This window comes from Pleurodeles waltl, chromosome 9 (assembly GCF_031143425.1).
Source record: "Pleurodeles waltl isolate 20211129_DDA chromosome 9, aPleWal1.hap1.20221129, whole genome shotgun sequence".
In the NCBI taxonomy this organism is placed as follows: Eukaryota; Metazoa; Chordata; class Amphibia; order Caudata; family Salamandridae; genus Pleurodeles; species Pleurodeles waltl.
In genome coordinates, this window is record NC_090448.1 from 274,195,261 (window position 1) to 274,221,921 (window position 26,661).

At 43.7% G+C, this 26,661-nt stretch overlaps 1 protein-coding gene across 6 annotated transcripts in view; it reads right to left on the bottom strand.

Annotated features, from left to right (window-relative positions):
* LOC138259164 (cyclin-dependent kinase 17-like) overlaps positions 1-26,661 on the bottom strand; it is a 521,155-nt gene that overhangs the window by 407,340 nt on the left and 87,154 nt on the right. For 4 of the 6 annotated variants that reach the window (XM_069206696.1, XM_069206702.1, XM_069206695.1 and 1 more), the window contains one exon: positions 20,805-20,966. The exons of the other annotated variants lie outside the window; for them this stretch is intronic. In XM_069206696.1, the coding sequence (XP_069062797.1) occupies positions 20,805-20,966 (162 nt within the window). The remainder of the gene's footprint in view (positions 1-20,804; positions 20,967-26,661) is intronic. 6 annotated transcript variants of the gene reach the window in all.

Consider the following 26,661-nt stretch of genomic DNA (forward strand, 5'->3'; position numbering starts at 1 on the left):
GAAGAATGACTAGCGTACCACATGCGTGGGTACGGGAAAGAATTACGTCCAACTGGGTTACGACGGAAAAGACTGAAAGATCAAGAGGGGTGAAGCAAAGTTGCATCCTCGCTCCCATTCTTTTTAACCTGTACGTAGTCGATATTAATCAATATTTAGCAAGAGCACAAGTATTTTCACTGAAACTGGCAGGTCAGAAAATTCAACTTCTGCAATATGCCAATGATGGTATTATTTTTGACATCATGCAGATCCGTTTTGAACTTTCCGAGAGTGCTCTGGAGGTCTACAGTAAAATGAATAATATTCAAATTAACAGCTACATAGAGGGATCTGATATTTATCCAAAAAGAAACGAGAGTAAGATCAATCAAGTAACTGGGCCTGTCTTTTAAGGAACAGGCTAGTCATTCTGATCAGAAACGTACCTGTTCACCATTGACTTTGACATTCTGCAAACAGCTGCAACAAATGAATAGCCCCAACCTGTGGGCAATCTGTAAGGTCATTAACAGTAAGCTTACGTCGTCTTTGATGTGTGGAGCATGTACGTTTAGAGACCACCTTGCCTGAACCGGGCAAAGAATAAGTGCTACAGTTCAGTATTTGCCCTGACAAATTCATGATGCTAAAAGCACAGTTTCTAGCATATGGATTGAAAGTGAAAAACGCAAATAGAGGAACGCTGACATGTACAGTTTGGCAAATGATTTCAGATGAAAAGTCAAAGTGGCACAAACATCTGAGCGCTTCAATTGAAACCTTGAAGGCACAGGATCTCTGGCAAAGTGCTATTCCACCTATAACACTAGGCAGAATCCTGATGAAACAGGCAAAGTTAGTATCAAGATATCTTGATATTGAAGCGGTTAACAACCTTGCCTTCTAAAACTCTGCTCTGTTCCAATATAATGCGGGCAGAATTACCAATTTTCTGGATTACCAGCTGAAACTCTTGGTGAAAAAACAGTTCTATGACTGAGGAGTGGCATAGTTCCTCTAAAAGAGTATCATTATGGTTGTGTAACTGGCTCAACTGACTGGGCCTGCAAACTTTGTGGGGTGGTATCGGAGTCCTTAATGCATATTATCTGCATTTGCGAGCCGTTGTTGGCCAGAGGCGTTACTGACTGCGTCTTACAGTTGCAGATAGGAGCATGCCGGGAAGCAATTACGGCCTGTTTATAGCCGCAATCATCCCAGCTCGCATAAAGATTTATGAAATTCGTGAAGTATGCAACAACATTGTTGAAGGCTGCTTCAGATTAACATAGCCCCAGTAAGTGACTTTAAATATAAGCCCATCTCAGGGCGCTTCAGAACTATAAAAAGCAACATCCATCTCTTGGCTAGCGATGCTGCAATCCGAAATAATGGGCTAGGGGCTCCAACTGACATGTTAATTCCAAAACTACAGGGAATAATCACTCTATGACCTAGCTAGAAAAAATAGTAGAATTGTAAAGTTACTATAACATTACTTGATCAAGTCCTTGTGATGCAATTCATGCCCAGGGATATAATATATAACTCTCTAATTGGGGATTGAGGCTGGGGGCTGGGAAAGTGAGAGTGGGGTTGTGCAGTATGCATGTCCCCCCGTTGCTGAGCAATTTATGTGAGAATTTTGTAGTAAAGCAAATTGTCATGGGTCTAGGACTGTTTTTATGATCACATACGACCATAAATAATAGGACAAATCGTAAAAGTTATTTTAAAGCACGTTTTTGCATACTTTGTACACTTTTTATAATTGTTTTAAATTAACAGTGCAATAATTTTTAATCTAATCTAATATATTGCTCTGGACCTCCGATGAAATAGTTCAAGACAAGTGTTGGAAATGTGCCCTTTCTCCAGGGTCACCTCAAATGTTTGGTCTATTTGCTGACCTCTATTTGAACTGCCTTTAATCCTCTGTGCACTTTACTCCTGTTATCTAGTGGTAAAATGCTTGTGCTCCCCTTTTAAACATGGTCAAATTGGTGGACCCCCAATTGGCATTTACTTATAAGTCCATAGTATATGGTACTACCTGTCCCGAGGGCTGATAAATTAAATGCTACTAGTGGGCAGCAGCACTTATTGTGCCACTACATTCTGGGTATGCAGTTTTAAATTACACACCTAAAATTGTCCTTTTAATACTTGTATGTCCTCTAAGGTAGTCCTTAAAAGCTCTTAGGGCAGGGTGCAAGGCACATAAATATATAAGATGTACATATGATGTTTTACATATCCTGACTGTCAAAAATCGTATAAGCCGCTTTTACTGTAGTTATGTTAAAAAGATTTGTAGAGCGCACAACTACTTATAAGGGCTCCCTGGCTCTAACAGGAACTATGAAAAAGAGAGCGCAAGACAAGCTACTTCTTATGTGAAAAGGTAGGTCTTTAACTGTTTTTTAAAGCTGAGCAGATTGCTAGTGATTCTCAATTGAAAGGGGATAAAATTCCAAAGCTTAGATGACAGGAAAGCAAAAGATCTCCCACCACCCCTGGATCTAAAGATCGTGGGGCAGCCAGAAAAAAACTGATTGTTGGATCTTAAGTCGCACGTTGATCAACAGGGAATAAAAAGGTGACTTAAAATATGCAGTCTATGGGCATAGTTCACTTTATGAACAACGCATAAAGTTTTGAAATAAATCCATTGTTTTCTGGCAACCAGTGTAGATGGACCAGACCCGAATGGGCCTACTGAGATTGGGGGATGTGTAACAACACTCTAGCAGCCGCTTTTTGGATTATCTGCAACCTCCTGATGACTTACTCTGGACTATCCAGAAAGAGTGAGTATCTATAATCCAGCCAAGACAAAAGGAGGCCTTGAATTACTGTTATCCGTGTCTCCACAGGGAGACATCGGAGTGTCTTCCTAAGGGCTCCTAAAAGGGCAGAAAGGGACCCTGCAACCTTCCTGGCCTGAGATGCCAATTCGAAATCTTTGTCTAAGAAAACGTCTAAACTCTTGACATCCTTTTTTGGAGAGGGGCATTCTCCTAGGCACCTAGGCCAGGTATGTTTGTCCCATAGGGAGGGATTGTTTCCAATCACCATCACCTCAGTCTTGTCACCATTTAAGAGAGCTTCTGGTCATCCATCTGTTTTTTTGACCCAGGCACGTTGACAACCTTACGGAAGTGACCCTGGATTTATGGGTCAGAGAGATGACAATTTGAGTAACATCTGCTAGGACACCATTGAAAACCCAGCGAAACAAATAATGTGCACTAAGAGCTGAACATACATATTGAAAAGAGTGGGACTTAAGAATGAGCCTTGAGGGACACCACATTTAAATTTATGGCTGTCAGAAAAACAGGGTGGTAAGGCTGGCTCTCCCATAGGTTAACACTGGGTTACACCATCACATTCAATATGTGCTAAATTAAGTTTGGAAATAGCTAACACACATTTAAGTGACATTTTAATGGTAATTTATAATCTAACTTGAATGCAAAAGTCGGATTTTATGTTACTATTGAAGAAATTACACCTTTAAAATGTTGGCATTGTAATGTGTAAAACCCAAAAGGCTCATGTGCCAGTGTCCAGCAGTCACCTGACCCCTGATGGCACTCCTGTACTGAGATATTTGTTGGTTCAAGACAGTGGACAAAGAGAACTCGGTGAGAGGAGGAGGGGTCTCCTAGCTTTACAGGGTAGCTTAGATGTGCCAGGTCCCTTCTTGAGCTTCAAAGGATGCCTACCCTGTCAGTGGCAGATGTAGCTCACACCTAGGCCTGCCTCCCTTTTGTCTCTCTAGTCAGGCTAGCTCCAAATCCAATCAGAGGTGGAGAAATTACCAGAACTGGTTTAGAGGTAGGGAACTAATTGCCTCCACCCACAGACTAGCAGTGGCATAAAGGTGGACCCCAAATACCTCTCCTCAGAACACTCCTGGACCTGTGTAGAATCAGAAAAAAGACTGCAATGCTATCTGAATCTGCCAGAACGACTAGACCTGCTTGCCTTGAACCCAGGACCCCAGAAGAAACTGGAGGGGTCAGTTGGCTAAAAGGGCACAACAAGCTTTCAGAGGCATTTTTCTGCTTCCCAGCCGATAACTCCCACCTGGACCTGACCTGGCCTCTGCGGGAGAATACCGATACCCAGGTACTGTCTTCAAGATCCTGGACTCTTAGTTTTAGTTCGAGTCTACTCCTCAGTGCCTAACTGCAAGCTTCACCAGATTTGACACCAAGCATCGATGCCAACAACCTTCATCGACTGCTTCACCAGGTTAGATGCCGAGCAGCAGCTGATCGTTGCTCACATGCTTTCTTGACCGATTCACCAGACCAGATGACGAGCAGCCACCAATCGTCTCCAACATCTCACACAGAAGCTTCCAGTCTTTGTTGTGCCATTCCTCAGATCCAGCTTGTTCGTTCTGGCAGATGATCATGTTTTCTCCAGAAAACATAAAGGTAGAAAGTAAACTTTCCACTGGGACAAACCTGGATACTGTACCTGACTAATGGTTCTTCGCAATTGGTTTTAAATTTTGACTTTGACCTGGTCTAGCATGAATAGATATCCACGGTTGGTGTTTTGCGCTTTTTGGAACTACTTTTAATTCAAACTTTAAAAATTCATGTCTCCGGATTCCACTATTGGATTTCTGTAATTTTATTCATTCATTTTTACTCTATTGTTCTAAAATGGTTTGGGATTTTTCGTATCTTGTATTTTCACTTTATTACTGCTTGAGTGTTGCATAAATACTTTACATGTGGCCTCCTACATAATACTGGCTGCTCTGTGCCACAGCTACCAGAGGACTGATCACAAGTTTATTTAGTGATGTTTGTGGTTCACCCGGACAAGGATTGTGATTATTACATGATGTATGTGCCCTCCAACTAATACTCATATTTATTACAACCAGTAAATGTTGCATAATATAACATTTCAGAGTGAAATGAAATAAGGTTATTATTTTGACTTTGTGTAAACAATGAATGAAGAAAATAAATTCGGTTTTGAATTATAAACCTCTAAATTCCTACTGCATCTTTTGTTCATGCTGAATACATTTTAGTGAAAATGCTATGCCTTTAAAATAAGCTCTGTTTGACAATAGTCACATAAATTACTGCTTTGAGAACATATTTTATGTCTAGATGCTGTAACAAGTCTTACTTTCCTCTGTACCACACATATAGTTTCTCTGGGTAGTTAATTGAAAGTCCATGTCTTTTCTTACCTGCCTCCAGCTCCTTGCCAGCTGGTTTATGTACGAGTCCAGTAGTTCTGTCAAATGGATACTCTCCATTCATGTACTGAGACTTCTTTGGCACTGCTCGTCTACAAGCTATCTATGGCTGAAAGCCAGGATGAGCACTGAAACAGGTTATAGCTAAAGAGTCTCTAGGTGCTGTTACCGCTATTTTCAAGTTTGTTTATATGTTTGAAGATGCTAGTTTTGTTTAACAATCATCTAAAAAAATAAATAAATAAAAAACACCTGGCAATAAACTATGCTGACAACAAGCAACTACATTCCAGCGTAGCATCACCCACCTGATGGTTACCCAAGATGAAAGTCTGCTATTTACTGAAAGATGAACATCACCAAGAGAGTCTGTCCTAAACAGTAGCTTGCTTCAACCTGAGATCAAAGCTGGGCTCTCTATGACTACGACATGGTGTTGGAGGACTTTCTCCGTCTCTTTCACCTTTTGTTTAAAGTCTCTCGGTTTCCACATGGACTACAGTTTTTTCTTTAAGGGCTAGGTGAGACAAAAGGCAAACTACTACTCAAGCATTTACAACATCAAATAACAATGGTAGTAATGCAATCCTCAATGACCTCCTGCACAACATATGTACTTTGTTTAAGGCACCGTTTTCATACCTGCCAGATTCATCATGCACCACAGTGAGCACGAACACAGAACTCTGTCAAACTATCTTCAGTGGCTACCCTTCACAGCTGATATCCATTTAAAGAGCTCTACATGCTGTCAGCACAAAAGAAAGGGGAACATACAGGAAAACGTGCAGCATCATTTGTTGGCATTTGCCCCATACAAAGCTATTTCTAAAACAAGTGGCGAGCATGTCTTTCTTTCTGCAATTCTTGGATCTCCAGTCTCTTCCAGGCTTCTCAAACTAAGATGCAAGACTCTCATTCTGGACGAGGTTGTTTCAGAGACTGGTCCCCTCCCTCGAAAAATTCATCAGGAACTAAATAAAACGTACTCTTCAGACAAAATCTGCATCACTACAAATAACACCTCCTCTGCCCACATACCACCCCTCTACTCCACCTGTACTTCTTTTAAATCAGGTCTTATATCTAACCAATCAATAGAGCACACATATCTTATATTTAACCTATGACTCATTCCACCCAACTACGTAATAGCCAGTGTGCCATCTGTAGCCAGGCTCTGGAGTGATGCATCTCTCGTAGCTATTAAAACATGTTAGGGGCGGGAACTTAGTGCTTGTTATATGAACACTACAAATAAAATAACAGAATAAACTACCATAATTTAGAAATAGACGTGGAACCATTTAAACGGAGGGGCTTTTCTTTCCAATCCAGATCATCATTCTTGAATAACTGCTACGTTGATGAAAGTCCTTAATGTAGAAGTGAAAGTTAACAATGAAATCCAACAGAAAGATTCTGGCTGTACTGGATTTTGGGAAATATTCCATAACCAAAGCTTAAAAGTAACAATACGCCGATTTTCAACATTACTAAGTTTGTAATAACATAATTGAATAATATTGGTCCTACTAGGGAATCTCCTGACAAGCCACTAGAATGGTAAACTAGGGATTTGGGATACTTTATAAACATCCACACTGCAAGGAGGCAGAAGTGGGCAGAGCAGTACATGCAATTTCCAAAATATCAGGCTGCTCACAAATAAGGCAGTCTGTAATGGTACTGCCAGGTGTAAACAGTAATTGACAATGGATAAACAATAATTATCTGTGTCATAGAATGTCACAAGGCTAAATTGTAAGACAAAGAGTAGGAAGGTAATGAAACATTTAACCAGCTAAAAGGAAATGGAGTTGGATTACATGGATCTTAACTAATAGATCTAATACACGCCAGAAGGCTTCTGATAGTGGCTAAATGAATAAAGACAAAACTATTCAGGTGGATTGTCTTGTTGATTCACACATCTTTAAACTTTGACAGCCTCGACTATGACATTTAGCAGAGGAAAGTACTGAAGAGTACACTGGCCGCATATTTTGGCTTAAAAAAAATATGTATATATATATATATATATATATAACAGATCAGGAATCTGTTAAGGTGGTAAATTAAAGGAGAATAATTCAATATCATTCTGAATATCCATACTGAAAAGTTCCATGGTGAGCCTCCAGTGTAGTAGCTTTAACCACCTTATTGGCATTTGACAAATGACTAGCACTCCCTCATCCATGAAACCACTTCAGGATAAATGTCACAAAAGAGAATGTAGAGGGGGATAAACCAATAAAGCATAGCCTTCCTAAATATCAAAAACATATGAAATGCTAGTGGCCTATAGTTATGTACAGGTGCGGAAGACAGGGTGAAAAAAATCATGTCTGCCTATAACCAGACTGTTGTATTTAAAGGACGAAAGCCCTCCTTCACCCTGACGTGGCATGCTTAATCACGTGGCCCTTTCTCACACAGCTATCAGGAATGACAGTCTTGTGGGTTACAACTGTCCCTAGAGTGGTGGGGAGCACTCAGGGAGTGAGGAGATCCTACAAGGTCATAGGAGTGGGTCTGGAAAGCAGAAGATAAAGACAATTACTAGTGAAAACTACCTCTTGCTGGGCCCTATGTAAGCATTTTTTTCCCCCCAAAGGGTAGGGGTACAATTCAAATCGCTATCGAAGGTTGACATGTTTTTCCTGTATTAAACCCTTCAAAAGGTGACAAAAACCATATAGTGCAAAAGTTGGTAAAACAACGAACTAGACAGGCCTCACTTCGAACCACAAATTGCAACACCGCACAGCTGTGTCCTTTTGAGCAGAGAATAATGGTTAATGTTTGTATCCCCAACTGTTAGCTGCACCGGACAGTAGATCTCATTACTTCAGGTTGTAAGCTACAACTACTAAGATAAGATGCCACACAATATTCTTTCAAGAGAACGGTCCTTTATTACCGTTTGTGGTGACAGTTAATACAACTGTACACCTCTCCACATTAGGAATGAGCTGCCCGAGCCTAAAGAATTAAGCTAGGCCTAGGATTTCCCATTAATTACATCTGACAGCCAGTCACGTATTTTGTTTTATGGCACCCGATCAAAAAACAAAGTAACAGAGAAAAATATATTAACATAGTACGGAGAAACGAATATACAGAAATAATATATTTTTATTTAAAACCTGAACACTCCAACTCTGTTTATTTGATCCAAAGCAAACTTACCTGACATATTATGCTGATTATTCACAAAAGTGCTCATCAAAGAAGACATGAAATTCAGAGGTTTCTACAATCTTCCCAGGTGAGACGTGAATTTATTAAAGATCAGTATTTTCCTTTCCATGATGATTCCCGGGGTGAGACAATGAGCCTGGTCAAAAGCAAGAATCAGCATGTGGGAGGTTGGCCTTGCCAAGTCCAATCAGTTTTGTATAGGATGGCTCTGTCACCCACTGAGGGCGCTGGTGAATACGGAAGTCTTAGTCAAACAGCCAGGTCCGTCAGGGTGGGAGCTGCTCGCAGGTACAGGGGCAAGTTGTTCCAGGTCATGGTGGCAATGTAAGAGAAAGACCAACCTCCGTTGAGGATGCAATGGATGCAAGGGTTGCATGAAAGGATCAAAGCGGAAGAGCGCAGATGTCAGGCGGGTTTGATGGAAGTTTAAGCAGTGGTTAAGGTAGGCCGCCGGTACATGATTGTGTAAGGCCTTAAAGGCATGTGTGAGAAGCTTAAACTGGCATCTCTTTCAGATAGGGAGCCAGTGGAGGTTTCTGAGGCAGGGGTGATGTGGGATCGTTTGGGAAGTTTGAGTAGGAGTCTGGCTGCAGCTTTCTGTATGGTCTGGATTCTTTTGAGGTGTTGGAGTAAATGCAGGAGTAGAACGTGTTGCTGTAGTCAAGCCACCTGATGACGAGGGTTTGGGTGACGGTCCTTCTGCTGTTGATAGGGATCCATCTGAAGATTCTGAAGGAGCATGCGTTTTTTTGGCAGTTCATGGTGAGTCTGTCATCAAGGATGATGCCAAAGTTGTGGGCACAGTCTTTGGGTGCCTGTACGAGCTCAGAGGGCCGCCAACTGTTTTCCCAAGCAGAGGTGTTCTTCCCAAAGATCAATACTTCTGTCTTGTCGGAGATGAGCAAGAGGGAGTTGCTTCTCATCCAGTCAGCGACACTAGTCATGGCATTAATCTATAAGTTTGTTATAGTGGTGGTGGGGTCTTCAGTGAGTGAGAGGACGAGTTGTGTGTAGTATGCATAGGATAGAATGCAGAGTCTCTGGGTTCTATGTTAGTGAGGGAAGTCATGTCAGGGTTGAAAAGGCAGGGGATGAGGGATCCTTGGGGTACGCCGCATATGAAGCTGTTTGGTTTGGAGGTGAAGGATGGAAAGCAGATTCTTTGTGCTTATCCCGTGAGGAAGGATGGGATCCCCCTGAGGGTGTTAACCTGGATGCCAATGCTGTTGAGTCTGTGGATGAGTGTGTGGTGAGATAGGGCATCGAAAGCAGCTGATAAATCGAGAAAGTTCAGGGCTCCCAGCGGTTGAGGAGGGATTTGATGTCATCGGTGGCTGCGATAAGTGCTGTCTCTGTGCTGTGGTTAGGGAAGAATATGGATTGGGAGGCATTGAGCAGGCTGTTTTTCTCTAGTTGTTTGGTTAGTTGGTGGTCAATGTCCTTCAAGGACTTTGGTTGGGTTAGGGAACAGTGAGATGGGGCAGTAGTTTTTGAGTTTCACTGGGTTCGGTGAAGGGTTTCTTCAGGAGGGGTCGGACCTCAGAATGTTTCCAACTGTAGGGGGAAGACTGGCATGGTGATGGTGGTGTTGAAAACGTTACAGTTCCGCAATTATTAACTTGGATCTGAGGCTGAAAAAGTGGTGGGGGCAAGGGCAGTGGGTGCTCCAGAGTGGATGGAGTACCTGATGACAGAGGTGGTCTGCGTGGTAAGGGGGGTGTCTATGTGGCAATAGCTTGGCTGGTGCGCACCTGTGGGTCAGGGATGTTGGTGGTGAAGCCGGAGGTTTGGGAGGGGGGGGGGGAGGAGGTCAAAGTTGTTGTAGCTGGTCGCTGCAATCTTACTGTAGAAGTAGTCAACAGTGTGTCTCACAGCTCTTGTGAAAGGCGAATAGTGTTCTCAGTGGCTGATGGTCACGAGTATTACCTGACTATGTTGAAGAGATCCTTGCATTTGGTGATCCAAATCTGTGAAGATCTGGATTGCCTGCTCCAGGTCTGACACAGCTTTGGGCTGGACGGTGTTGAGGGCTTGTGTCCACTAGGTCACTGTCAATTTCTTCCAGCAGCGTGAGAGGAGCTGCGGGCTTGGTGGAGGTGTCCCAGGAGCCTGTGATGGTTAACTGGACGATGGTGTGGTCGGTCCAGGTGAGTTTGGCGATGTGGCTGTACTTGACTCTGCCGCTGGATGTGAAGATCGGGTCCAATGCGTGTCCTACGCTGTGTGTGGGGTCAGTGACCACTTGGGTGAGACTGATGTTGCTCATGCATTCCAGTAGATTGGTGGAGCTGTCATTGTATGGGTCCTCGAGGTGGAAGTTTAAAAAGCTGAGTATTATGTAGTGCTTGGAGTCGATAGCAAAAACGGCAATGAAGTTGGAGATTGCATTGCAGAAGGAGAGTCAGGGTCCAGGTGGTCTGTAGGTAAGGGTGCCTCTGTTGGTGGCATCGGTTAGGAGTTGGAAGGTGGTATTCCATGATTGAAGTGGGTCGTCTTCTGTGGCAATACACTGGATCGGTACCTTAGGGGTGATGGCCCCTAGCCTCCAGGTTTGTTTGCGCAGTCTCAGTGCATCATTTGTATCTATCTGGCGATGCAGTGGCGATATCTGGGTTGAGGAGGGGCTGAGCCAGGTTTTGATGATGAAGATTACATCAGAGGAGAGGGTGGTGATGGTGTCCCAGATTTCTGTGGCATGTTTGCAGAGGGATCCGGGGTTGAGCACAATGCACTGAACTAGTTCTGATGTGATCGTGGAATTTGGATGGGAGTGGTGAGGTTCCTGTGTGGGCGGGCAGAGTGGTGTTGCAGGAGAGGCAGCAGTGTCGGCAGGTGAAGGGTCCTTTAGTTGAGCGGGGGAGGGGATGTAACAGGTGTTGTTGTGGTGTGAGGTCCAGGGCAAAAAGCTCAGTGGTGGAGTATTGATGGGTGGGCAGAGGGCCAGTGTTTCTGGTTCTGGGCACGGCCAGGCGCAGACGAGCTTGCCTTTGGTGCTGCAGCCTCCATTAAGCAGGTTCTGGGGGAGGGAGCGGTGCTATTTGGGCGGGCCAGTGGGACTAGTGGCGGCGGAATCGGACCAGAGTAAATGGATGGAAAGGGAAACAGGAGGAAAAGGCAGCAGTGGGCGGAATAATCTGCTGCAATAATAAAGCAAACAGCAGCAAAAAGAAGTGACAGAAACAAGCCGGGGGACAAAAAAATGACAGTGAAAAGGGCGATCAGTGAGACAAAACAACCAACAGAGAAAACAGTGTCTAAGCAGCGAAAAATGGTGCCAACGAGCAGACAATGAGCAGTACGGAGGAAAAATTGGGAACCAGGCATAGAGCAGTGCCTAGGTCCGGCCCACAGGACCAGAACACGGGGAGCAAAGCGGTACACCAGATGGGTCAGAGCAGGCAAGCTGCAAGACCAAGAGCAGGAGGGGTGGAACTGGTATAGGATATGCTTCTAGGGTTTTAGCCCAGAATGCCACAAACCTTTCATTTTTCGGCATCCATGGCCTTTGCTTTGATACCCGCACTGATCTGCGTTCCTTCAGCTTACATTTCTGAAAACTGAACCAGTAACTGTAGGGCAGACGACGTTTCCACATATCCTGCCACTGTCACCTTCACTGTGATGGTCTCTGCACCACAGGTAACAACGTGTGAGCACAGAAAAGGGGTCACAACCTATAACTATGGAAGGAGCATCTCTGGTATTGCCCATAAATTACAAATGCCACAGACTGGACCAAACACATAGCCCATTTACACCTTTCTACTGTAAGCCTGTCACCTTGAAACTGCATTCTACGATCACTCTCAGATAGGAGGGATAAGGTGTTCAAGAGAAGTTATTGTGCCTCTTTTCACGAGCAGTCCTCAGCAGTGCATGGACATGGAGGACTGTTAATGCGGGAACATCAGATTATGGTCTTCAATTAAAAAAATAAAGAAAGAAAATTCACAAAGAGAAACTCATCACTCCTGTGTTCCTTATGATTCATGGGCCCCAATAATCCGAAATCTTGCAAAAGTAAAGTGACTTCTGGAATTGCGAGCAGGACACACCTACTGCCTTAGAGACTCTTGCTCATCAGTGTCTAGAAAAAGGCACTCAAAAAGGAGATATTTGGGAGAAGAAATCAATTTTTTATCCAGTCTTCAATTAATAAACCGTCTGTCATATAGGAGGTGTGCTTCTTCAAGACAGTCTGATTAGCATGCGCTGAATTAATTTCATCATCAAAACATGGAGAAGTATCATCCTATGTTGGTTTTGTTTTGGACAGAACCACGTATTATAATCACTTGATCCTTAAAGAGGTTGAGAGGCAATTGCGTTATGTAAGTAAAAACTCTCAGACACACATTTCTAGTTTCCATACTCAGTTCGAAATGGCTTACATCCATATCGTCATGAAGTCATGCAAGGAAAAGATACGTGCTAGCACATTAAAACGTTTTAGCCCCCTTTAGCCACAAGAATCAAAATACACGATCCCTTTACTCAGAGGTCTTGTTTGACTGTTTCCCTAATGCAGACCGTGTGGTAGAGCTGGATGCTGCTTTGCATCAATTAAAGCCCTTTATTTTCTTTGTTTGCTTGCTCTGTTTGGGAAAGGACGAGAATAGGTTACACGGACTTTGTTAGTTCTCATCCAGAAAACAATTGGATATACTTTTTGTTTAACGGGATGCTCCTAGCCATCCAGGTTCCTGTTCTTGAGGCCTGGAATTCCCTCAGAATGCTTCCGGAGACCGAAATGGCCTGGGATTCCCAAATGTTCCGTATAAACTGGGGTTGTTTACAAGACACATGTTCCCTTAAATTATTTTATCAGTCAGTCTCAGAAGTAGACATTTTGGGTCACGCAGAAAACCCCTCCTCTTCTCCCAGTTTTTCATAGAGATCTTTGGGGGTCGGAAGGGAAAAATGCAGCGGATGGGAAGAAGCTGGTCAAGCTCAAAGGACCAGGGGTTGTGTTACACAAAATGGGAGCATTCACCAGCTGTGCAGGTTTAATCCCATGCCCCCTCACATTTTGTTGTTTGGTTTTTATAGCAGAAGCTGTGGAATTCCTTGGCGTTTCTGCAGGGAATGGAAACCTTGCTGTGCAATATAAATCCCTCTCAGAATCCGCCCACAGTTGCTTGCACCATTCTTAGGGGGGGTTGATGTTGAAGGTGTGCACCTTACTGTAAGCCAGATCTCCTCTGCGATCTCCTTCTCATTTTTAAGTATTTTTGGAGTGGATATATGGCTTCTCTTCAGGCTCTGTTGAGACCTGTTCTAATTAATTTCAACACGTAGCTATGCAACATGCTCGGTGGCTATAAATTTCAGCATACAGGCACCAAGCCAAGCTGAGAGGGTTCTACGATACTGTTGATTACGGATATTCCTGAGAGTGGACGTTCTCAAATAAATATTTGTCATTTCAGTTATTATTAGAGTTGCTCATTTGTTCTGTTCCCTGTGATAAATGCTCAGTGAGGATTCGTAGAGATCTCATAGTGGAAAATCAACTATTCCCGGACTTCTCCAAGAAGATCCAACAACGAACTGCCTCATTCCTGGCTGGGAAGAAACGGCTTCGAGCACTGAGCATGCCATATGCAATGTTGTTCCCTGCCAAACTACAAGTGACTTACGCAGAGGAGGTGCTGTTCTTTATCAACTCCGTGGAGCTCTGGGACTGGCTGGACAGACTGCCACAACCATCAACATCTCCCGGGATGGCTGACCGCAATACCTAGAGGCAGACTCCCAAGAAGAATACGACATACAAGTTGAGGGGCGCCCATTCCACATCCCAAGCCCTGAAGGACCAACAGCGGGTGTTAAGAGAGGTGGCCGCACTCAGCACAGCTGGTTCGTTTCTCCTCCCCCCTCCATCCCCCTTCTTCAGAGACGATGACTCCGGAGGCTCAGACTCCAACCTTGCCTCGGTGTCCTCTCGAGCCACCACAGTCTTCTTACCCAAGATAACACAGGTCACATCAGATCATACCATCTAAGTAAGCACCAAGATTCAATTAACATGTTTACTGCTCTAACCTTTCCAGTAACTTGTTTATAATGAATGCAGAGATATAATGGCATACTTAGGCCGGAGGAGGGTAAGATATCCTAAACTACAACTGGGTGGTGTGCTGTGAAGCCTGGAGGCAAGATTCCTGGCAAACACTCCCAACCCCTCTTATCATAGTTGTGCGGTTGTTGACTGCATGAAAGCTAAGAGTTGTTTGGTTGGTTTGGATGGGATGGCGGTTACCTCGTGTCCTAGGAATGGGGAGTTGTAAAGTTTGTTTCTGGTTATTGACCATTAGAAGCTGGCAACCCTTGAAGGTCCCCGGGTGCCATGGCATGCCCCACTGGGGAAACTACCCTGCATGCACAGCATTACACACTACCAATTAATCTCCATTCCATCTATGCACAAATTCCATGGCATCCTTCTTAACATATAATTTTCTCAGCTGAAATGTATGGGGCCTCAACAACATGTCAAAAAGTACAAGGTGTACACATACCTGAAACGGAGAGGGACTCTCTTTGCTATCCTACAAGAGACCCATCTTAATGTAGCTGAGAAAGAGACCCTCAGGAAAAGATGGCAGAGCCAACTATTTGCCACCACACATTCAGCTTTCGCTAGGAGGGTAATAATCTGGGTTACGCCCGGAGTTCCATTCCAGTTAACCTCAGAAATTTTAGCCCCCCAGGGGAGATATGTTGTGATAACAGGACATCTGGCAGGACGTGACCTAACTGTGGTAGGATTATACGCTCTCAATACAGATCAAGGGGAGTTCTTCAATGACATGTCCGGATTACTGCCACCATGTATAACACAAGACATTCTGATAGGAGGGTATTACGATTGTGTATCAGACCCTGTGTTAGATAGGTCTCACCCACCTCTCCCTGATTCGCCAGTACACCGAATGGCACAGAGGTTCCATACATGGCAGCACAAGTGGGGGGCTAATACACCACTGTAGACAAGTACACCCTGATTTATGACAGTATTCCTTTTACTCGGGAATGCATGACTTACATGTGCGATTCGATGTGTTCCTGTGCTCCCTGAGTGTCATAGCGCTGTCCAGTCCACAGGATACCTATGCAGGGCCATATCAGACCACAACCCTACACTGCTACCTCTCTGTTGGGTTCAAGAGGTCCCTCACATCCCCAATTATTGATTAAAAGTAGAGGCACTAGATGACCAAGTACTCCGCCATAACATAGGTGAAGCAATACGGTCATACATCACGGACAACAGGGCCACAGCATCCTCCATAATGACTAAATGGGATGCCTTAAGGCAGTCATTTGGGGAAAATGCATAGTCAAAGTGGTGAGGCCATGGCGCACACTGGTTAAAGAACTTGATAAACTTGAAAGAGCACTTAGGGAGTTAGAGAATGGAAGACTGGGAAATCCCAACCTGAAACAGCAATTACTCAATAAAAAGGAGGCGTTGTCCACCGAGAGGCTCCGGTGCTTTGATTACCATGAATATATGATATAGCCACACTCGGAACAAGACAAGGCTGGCGCACTATTGGCTTGGCTAGCTAACCCTGCCACTAAAGATATCTTATCCTCGAGGTGGAATCTGAGAGGTGCACCCAACTTTATACTCAGCAGGCAATAAATGACCACTTCACTGGATACTATAAATATTTATATGAAGCACCAGGAGAATGGACCCTCAGCAGGTAGCGGACTTCCTTGGCCATACAGAGCTATCCACTGTGTCCCCGGTTGAGGCAGATGAACTAGGAGGAACATCACACCACACATGACCCCAGGAAAAGTAACAAGCACCGACTGCCTTCCACTTGAGTTATACGCCACATATGCGGAAGACCTAGCCCCTAGACTGGATAAACTGTATACTGAAACCCGCGCAGGAGACCATCTTCCTGCAACAACCAGGGAAGCTTTGATGGTTCCCCTGTTAAAACCTAAACGCCCATCACATGAGTATTCCAGCCCTTATCTATGCTTAACATAGATTATAAAACATTGCGCAAAATATTGGTCCCCAGTCTCCTCCCTCGAATGACAACCCTGATCCACGCAAACCAAACCAGTTTCATACCTGGGCGTAATACGACCTAGAACATTCTTCGTCTGCTAGAGATATTTAATTGTGCCCCCACGACCCACCCAGAAGCAATGATCGCATTGACTGACATAGAAAAAGGTTTTGATAGCCTTACAGGGCCTTACATGCCTGTCGTACCTGGGGTTCTGCGTGTTCCACAACAAAGGGGATGGAGTAGAGACCAACGTGGGGACATTGGTGAAAAATCTAAGGGGAAGCGTTGCATTTTGGAAGACCCCTCCACTATCAGTAGTTGGCCGAATCGCAGTAGCCAAGATGGTCGCCCTTTTCAGATTACTGTCCTTCTCTACCCTCCCCCTCATAATACCCTGTAAAATATTCAAGGAGCTCAACACCCTGTTGACCAAACTCATCTGGCGTTCGGGCGGAAAGTATCACTCACTAAATTGCAGCGCAGAACAACAACGGGGGACTGGCGGCACCTGACAGAGTCGTATCATCTGGCCGCCCAACTCCAGTGGCTGCACCCTCTGGGCAACAACAGTGGGACTAGATCTCACCCTGATGCCAGGGCCCTCTACTGGGTGCTAATGAACCCACAAATCCCCTTGGAGGTTCATGGTCCTGAGCTGGAGGTGGTCCACTGCTGTTGGCAACGGACCCTCCAACGCACTCAGACAGTAGCCACATATTCCCTCTGAACCAGCCCTACGAAATATGGCAGAATGGTCAGCCTACGGAGTGCACCACATGGGAGACCTCTACAACAATGGGGGACAACTGTTGTTTGACAACTTATCCACTACTTATAATATCCCAAGGGGTCAATTCTTGAGGCAGAGTGCTCCAAGTAACGATGACGCGCCATTGGGGGTACGGACAAAGGACAGACAAAGGGACCCCCCCAACTCCCCCCAATAGCAGATGCCTCACACTATGCACTACATCAGGCCATACCAAAGGTGTATCCTGCTTAAACAAGTCCCTTCGCCACAATCTTCGTAAATCATTGAGCACATTACGAGATTCGTGGGAGCGAGACATTGCACACCCAATAGCGGGACAAAATCCTCATGATTACTTATACGGTGACCCATAACACCAAAATTAAGTTGATACATTTTTACTACCTACACAGGGCATATCTTACCCCAGGACACATCAGACAACACTTTGGGGCCCACGAGACAACCTGTTTGCGTTGTGCGCAAATGGGGGCAGAAATATACTATATGGTATGGAGTTGTCGAGGGTTACTGGCAAGAGATAGCAGACCTACTCAAGGATGTAACTTCCCGAGCAATTCAGTGTTCCCTATTGGCGTGCCTACTAGGGGGATTTCCTGGGCATACAGAGCACAAAACAACCAGCAGATTCATAGACCCTGCCTTGACACTAGCGAAGACAGAAATTACAATGAATTGGAAATCTGCCAGGGGATGCCACTTGACTGAATGGAGACAGGACCTCCTCCAATGGGAGGAGTATGAGAGTGCAGTGCTGTTTCAGGAGGAAAAACGGTGTAAGGACAGATGAGACGGGACCAAGCTTGGGACCTATTGGTAGATTGTCTACTAGATGACAATCATGATTCCCCCACCCCGACATGACAGACCCTGTAGACCAGTGAGAGATAGTACATACTGGGCTTAAATTGGGGACCCTTTGGGAATATACATAGGAGATGGGCAAAACGCAATATGTATACGGTGGAGAGGGTCCAGATATTACACATGACTCACAGGAGGCCAGAACTCGGAGGAGGTTCACAGGGGTGCTTAGGTTGGCATGTTGTTATTGTTTAAGTTGCATAACTGTGTTGTCTACTGAAAGAATATTCCTGATTGTATTTTATCATGACATCCACCAACTATCACTAACACTGTTTATTAGTGTCATACACTTGTGGTAGCTGTAATATTGCCTTACAGTATGTACCCGTTTGTATTGAAAATGCAATAAAATCTGTTTAAAAAACGTTTTTTTCAGGCTGTTTCCCTCGTGGACTTCTCTACCATGGCCTCTGTGTTGCTCTCTGTTATCTATGTGCTACTTCCCACTCCCCTCCATGTTGTTCTCACCTTTGAATACTTCTAATGTTGCTTACTCACTCATGTGCTACACCTTCCCACCCCATGCTCCTTGATGCTTCCCCCGCCTGTGCCTTTCTTTTGCACACTGCCCTCCCACACCCACATGCCCTGTTCCCAACTCACCCGTGAGCTTCTCCTTGCCTGCTTCAATATTGCTCTTTCATCAGTTTCTTCTCATCCAGTCGCCCTTGCCCTCCATGTTGCTCACCCTAAATCCTATATTGTTTCCTCCACCTGCACTGCTGCCCTCACCCACTTTAAGAAACAATGGTTTTACAACTTTTTTTCACCCTTTTAAACGAGCTAACTCCGACTGGTAACTAAAAGGAAAAAAAAATGCCTGTGTCATTTTGTAGGTGCGCACCCAAACAAAACAACATGTGTGGCCACGTCAAAGGTTTTTTTCTTTTTTTTCATCCTTAGCCATGCTATGCAGCATGGCTAAAAGCTCATTGGCAAAGCCAATAAGTCCCAAAGGTGAGACCTACTGGCTTTGCTAATGCTTTTTCCTTTTAGTCAGTGTGATGTTAGAAATTTTCTGTACTCAAATTTTCCAGTGAATTCCAAGTTTCTTCTAGCAGGCTTGATGAAGTGAGTGAACCGTGGCTGTTAGTCAAAACTGTGTTGAAATTCTTGGGGCTTGTGTAACAAGTTAGGGACGTGTGCACTCAGCTCTTGAAATTCTACTGGACTGCTCAGTGAACTGTTCACTCCTTCAAGGCTGGCTGATGATAAAGACCTAGAGTGCCGATAGATTTCACTGCAAGTTTGGTTTCCTCAAAGCAGCTGTCTCCAGTGGTCTTTGCCTCGCCGGCACATCGGGCAAAATGATCCTGCCTAGATGGCAAGAGTTCCAAAAGTCAATATTCTGATAGGGTTTCTATGTTTAAACATTATTCTGTGATCTAGATTGTGATGATCTGCCAGTGCATCTCAGGCTTTTTATTTTTTTGTTCCCGTCTTTTTTTTCCAGTGTGATTGGGTCTCATTGCGTGCCGTTTGGCTCACGGATTTTAACCTATACAACATGTATGCCCCTTGTTGAAGAGTCTGATACAAGTACTGCCAAGTATTGATACAGTTTGGAATTCCATGTCTGCCGGGTACCCTTGTGTTCCTGAAAGAGTCACTTGTAACCTTCTGGTCCTTCAGTACATCAAGGCATGTTAGTAACAGCTCTCCTTAGGGTGGGTGGTTTCATGATCTCAATATATGGATGACTGACAGTCTTTTAAGCCATTGCCTTATTTGTTCATCAGACATTTGCTTTCCTTCCTCAGTGGTGTTTTGCAGCCAGTACATTTACAGGGGTGTTGAACTGTGCATGCTTTGTTATCGTCTGCTAAGGGTTGTGAATAACTTGGCATTTGCTTGTTATATCTTTCTAATATAGAAGGCTATGACTTGGAATAAGGATGACATTCTCAAGTTTCTTAATGGTACCATGCCCATTTCACAGAGTCTTACTCCTCATCACAGGCCTAGATGCAGATCCTTCCTGCCCTCCTGTGTGGTCTGTCTTCAACTGAGATATTGATTGGTCTAACAAACAGGTTCTCCCAATGTAAGGTCAGGCACTTAGGTCTACGTGGCAAGAAAGGAGGAAATGAACGATTTTGTTAAATTTGAAGGTTTAGCATTGTTGTCAATTTCCTAAACATGATTCTTCATCCTTATAAAGACTATAACGATGAACATTGGTAATGAAGATTACTGTTAACTAATCAGAGCAGCTTTGTAAGGTCTGGAACCTCACTTTAAGTCGGTTTCTACATTCGTCCAGAGCTTTTATGTTTCAGAAGGGACTATAGCAAAACGTAAAGCATGTCTACATCTTCTCCAAAGTGTTTTCGTGGAGATTTGAATATGCTAGGCTTGTAAATGCTTCATGATCTACAGCAATGTAAATCAATTTAAAACACCAGCCAAACTTGAGTTTTCCCTCATGCTTGCCAATTCTTTAGCGCACTTTCCTCCTGGTAGGATCTGCCACCTTACATTAGTAAATACCTTTCTAATATTTGCTTTTAAATGTGCTATTGTGAAGCTCAATTCCCATTTTTTTCTTTGGCCAAATAATAATTCCATCTGATTTAATCCTCATTTTTTATTTGCATAACAGAATTTAATTTAAACAAAAAAAGGCGCCTCAAAAATAAAGACAGTGTTAAAGAGGCAAGAAACAAGACAAACACAAAAAGGTCAGAATATTCACCCAATGTGCTTTTCCTGGACAGGGCGAGGTAGGAGCTAACACTTGCTCCGATCACGCTGTAGGGCCGCCGTAGCGGGGCGTTTTTGAAAGAGCCCGTGTACTGCTGGAAGAAGGAATGCATGCTGTGGGAAGAAGGAGGCTTGCCATTCTTCACGATCGGTTCTATTCCCCACGACAGCAGGAAGAGAAAAATCCAGCAGCAGCAAGAAAAGCAAAACAGAGAAAGTAAAAGAAAAGAAATGATACAAGAAGGAAAACGAAAGGGCATCTGTAAAATACAATAAGGATTTTGCAAATTTCAGGAAGCCATTTTACCATCTACTTCAGGTTTGGGACTGGCTATGGGGTGCACTTAGTGCACTGTGTATCACTTGAAGGGGTAATATCAGACAACTCGAGGGCAAAATATTTCTTACTCTCATGCACCTTTTAATGCAGCAGTAAAACCAAAAATCTGAGATAATATATTTCAAGTTTTAGTTAAACATAATTTTGTCTAAAGCGTGTTGGTTTGTTTATCTGAAATACTGGATTAAAAGGACTTGCTCATTGCATTATGTCTAGATGCCTTCTGAAGACTCGTGTTTCGATAGAAAAAGATGTATGCATTGTTCTGTTGGACCATAATAGCTTTTCAAATTCAATATCGTTCTTGGGACTCTGACAAGTATACATAAAATAGTCTTGCACCTACTTGGAATGGAAAGTCACATTCTGATCTGCTGATTCTTTAAATTCTACTGGGGGCCTTTCAATAAAATGTAGAAAACCTTTCATCATATGACATTGAAGGCCCTTATTTTTCTACTTTTAAACACATTTTATTGAGTTTTTAATAAAATAAAACGAAAGCAGTTTTCACTAGTATAATGCATACAATGATTTAAGCAACGTTATAGCTGTAGCTGCTATCAAACCAAGATAGTCAAGGGTAATTAACTTCCCTCTGCCTCCTGCCGTGCCTTCCTCCATTTGTACATATTAATAATCATTTTGGCAGTGGTCACTTGCGGTTGGATCCGTTAGTTAGTCCACAATAGTCTTTCCACGCTTACAGTGGGCAACTGTTCAATCACAGTAAATACAATGCATATGATATATTTGCAAAAGCTCTGGCAGGGCATGTCCTTTCTTGACCGTGGGGGTTCCCCGCGGCGTCCCTGTTAGGGGGCGTGTTTGTTAGACTTTCAGCCAACGTTTTCCACATTCTCGCCATTTCCAGGGAGCCCCACCCTCTTTTAGCTTCTCGTAGCAGGACCACCCCCTCGTAACCTGCACATCTCTCCAACTCCTTCTTCCACACATTCAGTTTAAGGCCTGCCAGGATCTTCCAACTGCGTGTTATTTCCCATTTTGTAGGTAGGAAAAACAGATCCTGGAATCTACTTGTAGCCTTGATTTTCACTGTGTGCGGGAACCACTAAAATGAACAATGTTGTGGAGCGCAAGGTACCTCTCTGTCAATTTTAGCAAGAGTGTCCGTTACGTGCTTCCAGTATGCTGAGAGATGTGGGCAAGCCCAAAGCATCTTCAATAGTACAGCCCCCACCTCATTCCGCTCACTTCATCTCGGGCATTTTGCAGTTGTGACATGGAAATTAAAGTTAATTCTCCCCGGTGTAAAGTAAGCCCGGTGGGTTACATAGAAGTAAATCAACTTGAAGTGGGCATTTCTTGACACCCTCGGTACCCTCTCTAAAATGGCTGCTCAGTATTTATCGGGGAAGGGTCTTCCTAGGTCAGCTTCCCATTTAGTTTGGTGATTATGAAAAGGAACCAGACCATCTGCCCCAATCGATCTGTACACAAAAGTGGCAGCTTTAAATGCCACGGAAGATGTGGAAACGTACTGAAAGGTCTGATGATGTAGTGGTTCCTCCAAACCCCTCCTTCAGTGCTTCTGTATCGCAGAAGTCACAGCCCTATGCAAGACAAAGGGGCCTGTAGGAAGGAGAAACACATTTATTCAGTCCTTAGCACTGGCAAATATCAGGCATAAATAAAGGTTTAATTCAACTTTCTACTGTGCCATACTTGCAGTAAAAATCATAAAATGTCACGGCAATGACATTTTGAACTACTTTTTTAAACTTCTTCACTACTGCACCAGGAATGCCTATTGGTATATCTGTTCACTGATTATGGCTGTTGTCCATAATACACATCCACATGAAATTTGAAATGTGTACCTCATTTTTTTGTTACTAGGGAACTTGTTTGGCACTCATTGAGACTCGCTCAAATATTAATGATTTTGAAGGAATTACAATGAACATTTTATATGTGTTCCTAGAATACTGGGTTTGCCGCTTACTTCTCTTTGAAGTTTTTTTTTTTTTTTTGCCACTCAAATGAGTATTGAGAAGCCCACCTGCGGAAAATTGGTTCACTTTAGCGCCATGGATTGTTGGTTGAAGGTCATCAAGGACATCGATTAGTATCATGGAAACATTCTTTTAACTTTCCAGAGGGAGTTCAGTAGATTTAGTTTTGCATGGTGACTGTTCTGGAAGTTTTAAAATGAATGCAGACAAAATGGGTAGGCAACTGAAATTGTGGTAAAAACACATGTAGGACTTTTTTGGTCTCCAATTTGTTGTTTGTTAGGACCTAACAAATACCCTTCACTAAAGGTGAGGTCAACAGCACTGTCCTCAGTGCTCTGAAGGCCTGCTCGTAGACAATGTCAGTGATTTAATCAACCTAATATGCTAAGTTTTAAATTGTTCTTTTCAACAGTACGCATTTCAACCTATACACTCTTCCCACACCAGCATACAAAAACACATTTCTTAACCACCCGGGATTTTGGAACACTTTCCTAACATGAAAGATATAGCATTTCCCTCAATTCTCTGGATTGACCCAAGTAATACAGTTCAGTCTTTAATGTTTTCTGGGGCAGGTCACATAATACTGTATCAACACAGACTGCTTAGCAAGCTGAGGCTCCAAACATGTTGGCTGTAATCCTGCAGATAATTTGTTATTCCAAAACGGAAAAAAATAGACCTTTTTGTATTATAATCTACTCTATTTCAGGATGTTATTTTTTTATGAATAAATCCGTTACTTTGTGGTATTTCCTATTAGGTAGGACAAAGGCCAGAAATCTTCCTAATTGGGAGTATTTTTCTTATTTGTTCCATTCAAGCAGATTAAAGATCTTGAAAGAGGAGAGCTGAAATTTAGCTCTAGCCAGATATTGCATGTGTGCCAAAATCACTTAACAACCAATGGGATTAAAACCAGAGAATGGATACCATAGACAAAATATTTTCAGTTTGAAAGATCAGGACATTCTTTTGGAATGCCTTTTTGCTTCTCTCAGGAAATATCCACACAAGCTTGTAGCAAGATCAAATGTCCATACTGTCCGATTTCAAGAGGTCAAGAGGTTTAGTTTGGATGGCAGCCTCTTTGTATGCCTCAAAGATATTTGAAGAAGGTCCGCAAATCACCACTACTTGGGCCTGTCCAGAGCAATCAATATCAGTGTCTTCGGAATGATTTAGCTTCATGATCACTGCTTGTATTAGAGGAATCGGAGTATAAGCACTTATTAATGTTTCTGTCCCTTACATGAAAAGGGCATTGCCTAGTGACCATGGTTCCCATCTCCTGAAGGCAAAGCCTCTGCATTTTTCATTTAGGGCAATGGCAAATAGATGTATCTTTGGAAAACCCCAGCCAGGAAGATGGCTTGCAATACTCAGTTGTCTATGATCGATTCACACTTTTCTTCTAAGAATCTGTTGTGAAAATCTGATCTTTGATTTTGCTGTCCGGGAGTTGAAGCTCCTTTATGGAGCGGTTCCTGTCTAGCAAACATGAACATATCTTCTGAGCTTCTAGCGACCAGGATCTTGACTTAGTGCCACCTTGCTTGTTTATGCAGTGCATCATGATGGCTTTGTCCATTTGCACAAATATCTGCTGTTAGAGTTGACCAGAATGCAGTCAAAGCTAGGTAGATCGCTCAGAGCTCCAAGACGTTAATGTGATATCTCTTTCCAAGTCCACACTTCTTGAACTGATAAACACACTACATGAGTACCCCATCTCATGAGGCATCTGTTGCAATCATCTGGGTGGAAAGATTTCATTGAAATTTAACTCCCTGTGGTAGGCTGCATGCGTTGCATCACCAGGACAGAGACCGTCTTACTGCTTAAAACAATCTGATTTGACATTCCAGTTGTTCTCCCTCTGAGCCCAATGATTCTGCAAACATTCATGTAATGGCCCCATATGATGTGTTTTGGCACCACTACAATGCATTAAATCACTGAAGTAGAGAGGACATGTGACAGGCTGTCAGAGTTGGAGGCTTATTGAGAAGTTGACACTTTTCTCCGGTAGATAGACTCCTTAACCCTGTTTTGGTTGCTGGCTTTGAGAAGCTAATGGGATTGCCCCCCACCCCGCAATACCAGATTTGGAATGAGGGGACAATTCCAGGAACAGATACATGTACAGATACATGTAGATCTTCTAGTGAACTAAGTGGGCCACTACCACTAGAATACATTTGAAGAAGGTCTGAGAAGTAGACTACAGTCCACATGAAAGAATGGTATACTGCAAGTGCATGTTCCCAACCAGGGATTGTTACTGCTGTTGATGGATGCATTAGGGCCACTGAGGGGATTTAATCTTCTTCAATGGACAGTCATTGTGCTGCAGTGTAAGAAAGTACCATCTTTCTTGGCATGTTACCCCCAATTTATGCCTGTTTGTCAGTATGTTTTGCCTGTCTCACTGGGCTCCTGCTGGCCAGGACCCCAGTGCTCATTGTTTGTGGCCTAATGTATGTGTTGTCAGTAGTGCTTAACTGTGTCACTGAAGTTCTGCTAACCAGAACTCCAGTGCTTATGCTCTCTCTACTTCCAAATTAGTCACTATAGTTTAGTGACTTCATATTGCAATTGGCACACTGGACCCCCCTTAGTATATGGTACCTAGGTACCCAGGGCATTGGGGTACCAGGAGAGCCTTATGGGCTGCAGCATTTCTATTGCCACCCATAAAGAGCTCAGACAAACCTTTCTTCAGGACTGCCAATGTAGTCTGAGTGAAATAGTGCACACACTATTTCACAGCCATTTTCACTGCGCTTAATTAACTTGTAAGTTACCTATATGTCCAACCTTTATTTACTGAAGGCTAGGTGCAAAGTTACTAAGCGTGAGGGCACCATTGTACTAGCAAAGATCCCCCACACTGTCCAGGACCAATTCCCCAGACTTCGTGAGTGCAGGGATACCATTACACGCATGCACTACATATAGGTCAATGCCTATATGTAGCTTCACAATGGTAACTAGGAATATGACCATGTGAGGTGTCTAAGATCATGGAATTGTCCCCCCCATTCCAAATCTGGTATTGGGGGTTGGGGGCAATCCCATGCATCCTGGGGGCTCCACCATGGGCCCTCAGTACTGGCACATCAGTCCTCTGAAGCTTGCACTGCAGCTATAGCTGCTGCCACCTCACAGACAGGTTTCTGCCATCCTGGGGTCTGAGCAGCTCAATTCCAGGAGGGCAGAACAATGCATTTCCTTTGGGAGGAGGGTGTTACACCCTCTCCCTTTGGAAATAGGTGTGGACCAACACGACCCAGACTGTCCTAAGGTCCAGTTGTCCAAGTTTGGTGAAGGTAAGAGCTTGCCTTCCCGGTTTGCGACAGTACCCCTGTGAACCGCGTCATCTCCAGCTGCTTGAGCTTCTGTGCACTTCTTTCAAGAATCTTTCGTGCACAGTGTAGCCCAGGTCCCCAGCACTTCATCCTGTGACGCACAACTCGCTGAGGAGGGGTAGCCTCCCAGAGCCTCTGGAAATGCTTTGAAGGGCA